This window comes from Maniola hyperantus, chromosome 3 (assembly GCF_902806685.2).
Source record: "Maniola hyperantus chromosome 3, iAphHyp1.2, whole genome shotgun sequence".
In the NCBI taxonomy this organism is placed as follows: domain Eukaryota; kingdom Metazoa; phylum Arthropoda; class Insecta; order Lepidoptera; family Nymphalidae; genus Maniola; species Maniola hyperantus.
In genome coordinates, this window is record NC_048538.1 from 12,244,817 (window position 1) to 12,249,272 (window position 4,456).

The following is a 4,456-nucleotide window of genomic DNA, read 5'->3' on the forward strand; positions in this document are numbered from 1 at the left end:
TTGAGCCCTCGACAAAGGGTCTGCAACAAATGCAAACTACACTAGCGAAAAGTTGCAAATTAGACTAGGTAGAGGGACATACCTACGTGAGGTTTTGTTCTACATCCATGGGCTTTGTCGCCATGTCAGTCTCAACGGCAAAGACAACGCTCTACAAAACGGAAGCTGCCGATTATCTTTTTCTAAAGTTCGATGTCATAATCTTTCCTGCTGAGTAGGTACCTACAGGGTACCTAACTAGGTACCCTTGCTAGGTATTGTAAAGCTACAGAAAAAGAGTTTGTAATGAAAGTTTCTGGTAGGTATTAAGTATCTAGGTATTATTATTTTCCGTGCAGAAATCACGCGCAAATCGCTGACAAAATTCACGGCCGACGTGATTCACGCGCGAGTGTAGAGCGGGCAGGATATTGTGTTAAAAAACGGCCGAGTCCCGTCTGACCGCTCATCAGAGATCGTTATCTCGATTGTGGACCCCTGCGCTAATGTGTAATTAATGGCTTGGCAAATACGTAACGACTAGGTACTTTTAATAAGCTGTGATAGCCTAGTGGTTAAGACGTCCGCCTTCTAATCGGAGGTCGGGGGTTCGATTCCGGGCACGCACCTCTAACTTTTCGCAGTTAAGTATTTGCTTTAACGGTGAAGGAAAACATCGTGAGGAAACCTGCATGCCTGAGAGTTCTCCATAATGTTCTCAAAGGTGTGTGGAGTCTACCAATCCGCACATGACCAGCGTGCTAGACTATGGCCAAAAACCCTTCTCACTCTGAGAGGAGACCCGCGCTCTGTAGTGAGCCGGTGATGGGTTGATCATGATGAGGTAGGTACTTTTAAATATGTAACGCATTGTTTCAAATTATTGGATTGTGGTAAATGTAGGTACCTAAGTATAGGTACCTATAGTATACGCAGCAGAAAATAATGTACTAGATACATCGACTTTTAGAAAAAAAACTTATCGGTTTTGTAGAGCATTGTCTCTGTCGTTGAGACCTACAAAACGTCACATAATGACAGAGATAACGCTCTATAAAGCCGAAATCTCATTCTAAAGGTCCATGTAAGTAAGTACTTACTTACCTACATTATTTTTTGCCACGTACTTAAGTACCTACTGTAATTACCTACTTATCTATCTAAATAAGTAAGGTACCCTAGGCCAAGTGTCCACTGGCACGTTTTCGTTTAGGATTCGCAGTCAGTTGTCATGTTAATACTTAATTCTGCAAGTTGTTAACTAACAAAGGACTAAACCACAAATCTTGCAAAAGTTGCAGCGAGAGTGTTTAAACATCTACCTAAGACACTGAAAAATGTTTACTTCTGCAAGAAATTGCGGAAATCGCTTGCCAGTGGACATTCCCCATAAGCACCAATAAATAAACCAACCAATAAATCTACCAAATTACTTAACTAGCTGACCCATCCTGGCTTCGCTTCATCATCATCGACCGTTAGACGTCCACAGTTGGACATAGGTCTCTTGTAGCGACTTCAACACGCCACGGTCTTGCGCCGCCTGAATCCAGCGACTCCCTGCAACTCGTCTGTTTCGTCCGTCCTCCGAGTGGGGGTCTTCAAACGCTGCGTCTTCCGGTGCGGGGTCGCCATTCCATTCCAGCATCTTGGGACCCCAATGTCTATCGGTTTTCCTAACAACTTCAGCTTCGTAACCCGTTGAGCTATGTCAGTTACTCTAATTCTACTACGGATCTCCTTATTTCTGATTTGATAACGTAGAGAAACTCCAAGCATAGCTCTCACCATCGCCCACTGAGTGACTCTGAGCTTTCTTATGAGGCCCGTAGTTAGCGACCATGTCTCGGATGAGTCGGATCCCATATGCCATCACTGGCAAGTAGTAACACGCACTTTTCAAAGACTTTAGTCTTCAAGCACTAAGGAGTTTTGGACAAGAAGACATCTTGAAGCTTCCTGAACGCTGCCAGCCGAGTAAAGTTCGGCGGTTGACCTCTTTCTCGAAATTGGACCTATACCCAACTAGATTAGATACGTCTCCATGTCGCACTCCCCCGTTGCAATTGGATTGGTCTCGTAGTCTGCTCCTATATACGGACTGACATGGTGGCGTCTTCGTATAATCACTTCAGCGCTTGGACATATAACCATTTTTTCCGCTGGGAAAAATGCACTTATCTACGCATCCCACACAAATGCGGGTAGGTACGAGTATCTACCTATGTACATATGAGGGACTCACTAACTGCCACAAAACCCGCGTCAGGAATCAGGCGTCTCAAGATCCCTAGGGTATCGGATGCTACTACAGACACGTCCCGACGTTGAACCGGCACGGGTTTGCGATTGTACTAATTTCCTAAGGCGGGAGAAGGTGAGCCAAACATCTCTTTCTTCTCCCCTGTCTCCTTCTGCGGAGCAGGTGGGTGTCAGAGTCCAGCTCTCGTTCCAACTCCGCACCCTCCTTCAGTAGGTATAGGTATCCTTCAGTATTACAGAAGGAGGTCATTACGTTCCAACTTGTCTAGCTCACTACCGATAATGTCGTTTATTATATTTGGGAGACTAGGTAAGTATGTGACCAGCTGGCTCGTCCTGGAGTGAAAATCTACCTAAATGCAAAAATCAAGTTAGAAATCATCAAGTTAGAAACTTCAATCCTATACCTTCAGATTATAATTGATTATGTAGATAGGTGTTATAAATGAATTGAATATGGGTAAATTAAAAACTTCTAAAGACAAGATAAAAGAGTCCTATCAACAAAAAACAACGCCAGCCGTAAATTAAATAAATAATTGCAAACAATACTTAGTTCATTATCCGTAATTATCCGCTAGTCTGTTACCTAATAGGTAGGTACATTATAAGTAATGGCAAGGTTTACAAACCATAGAAAAACTTAACAATGGCTCAAAGAACGGACGCAAAAGTGCATTTTGTTGACAATGCAATCTTGCGTCGAATTTTGACCAACGTAAAGTTCCAAACTAAAAGGCCAGGCCTACCTTTAGCACCTTCTTTAGGTACCTCTTTAGTTACCTCTCTATCTCTACTAGGCAGGTAGACATGAGAGTTAAAGAAGGTAAGCAAGGGAGTGTCGTTAAAATTGACAAATAAGTAGATACAGGTAGGTAATAATATCTACAGTATTAGATATATCATCAAGCGGAACAGAGGCTCAAAAGTATTCGCAAGAGTCTGTCTAATGACAGAGCCAATTGACGCGACTGAAATCGGACAGCAGTCTCGTCTCATCTAAAACCGAGATCTTGAGAGAGGTAGAGAAGTTCACACCACCACACAAAAGCCTGTTGAAGATATGGCTAGAGATCCTAGACGTTAGCCTATACGACTACGAGATTAGTATGCCTCTCAAACAACTCAAGAACAACAAGGCACCAGGTGATGACAGAATCACAGCAGAACTCCTAAAAGCGGGTGGAAAACTGGTACTTAAGGTCCTTCAGCTGTTGTTCAATTCCGTCATTCACGAGGGCATAACGCCAGAGCACAGATCACCCCCAGAGGCATGTCACAGGAGCGTGGTGGTATTGTTCTTCAAAAAGGGCGATAATAACCTGCCGTAGAATTACAGAGCTTGCTAAGCCATGTCTATCTTAAGTTGTTTTTAACCGACTACCAATGAGGTGGTTCTCAATTTGGCTCGTTTTTTAATATAAATACACACCGATTTTTTCGAGGTTTCTGGACCGATTTGCAAATTTTTTTCAACAGCAGAAGTTTCCGTGCTGATCCCAAAAAAATCTGGATCCAATTCCTTAATCCTGATGCTGCAGGGTTACTGCCCGTCTAAGTTATCAAGATTCAGGAAGTGTTCATGGTGAATTAATATTGTAGGTACCTACTAAGGAATGACTTCTGAGACTTCATGCTTGGACTCCAAGTCCTAACTCTTAAACTCTGCTGATGCAGGGTACAGCACTCCTAAACTATAGTGATTCAGAAACTGCGGATGGTGTGATATTATTTTAGGTACCAAGCATAGACTACACCATTGAATTTCGAATCCCAACTCTTCAATCCTGATGCTGCAAGGTACCTACTGCACTCCTAAACCGTGGGGATTCGGGAATTTCTAAAGGTGATTTGATATTTTAGGTATCAAGCAACGGCTTTATGATTAGGTACACTCCAAGTTCTAACTCCTCAAACCTGATGATGCAGGGTACAGCACTCCTAAATCATAGAGATTCAGGAACTGCTTCTGGTGAAATAATATTGTAAATACCGAGCATAGACTCTTCAATCCTGATGCTGCAAGGTACCGAACTCCTAATCCGTGTGGATTTGGAAAGTTTTGCTGGTGAATTGATATGGCACATGGCACTATGGCAGGGCAGATAGTCGAAAACTGAAAGACGTTGCCACGTTGGGGTCCTAAGGTGCTGGACCTCGCACCGGAACGCTCAGCGTTGGAAGACCCCCCACTTGGACGGACGACATCACGGTG

At 43.4% G+C, this 4,456-nt stretch overlaps 1 protein-coding gene across 1 annotated transcript; it reads left to right on the forward strand.

Annotated features, from left to right (window-relative positions):
* Nucleotides 1-2,697: 2,697 nt before the first annotated feature.
* Nucleotides 2,698-3,572, forward strand: LOC138404733 (uncharacterized). Its single transcript, XM_069509530.1, has 2 exons — nucleotides 2,698-2,763; nucleotides 3,198-3,572. Exons 1-2 carry the CDS (start codon nucleotides 2,698-2,700, stop codon nucleotides 3,570-3,572), a joined length of 441 nt encoding a protein of 146 aa, XP_069365631.1.
* The last annotated feature ends 884 nt before the right edge of the window (nucleotides 3,573-4,456 follow it).

What these genes read in the sequence shown, in the direction of transcription:
- LOC138404733 (XM_069509530.1), top strand. Translation starts at nt 2,698, where the DNA reads ATGGGTAAATTAAAAACTTCTAAAGACAAGATAAAAGAGTCCTATCAA. An exon ending in AACAAAAAACAACGCCAGCC is followed by an intron (nt 2,764 to 3,197) that starts GTAAATTAAATA and finishes GTCTAATGACAG; the next exon opens with AGCCAATTGACGCGACTGAA.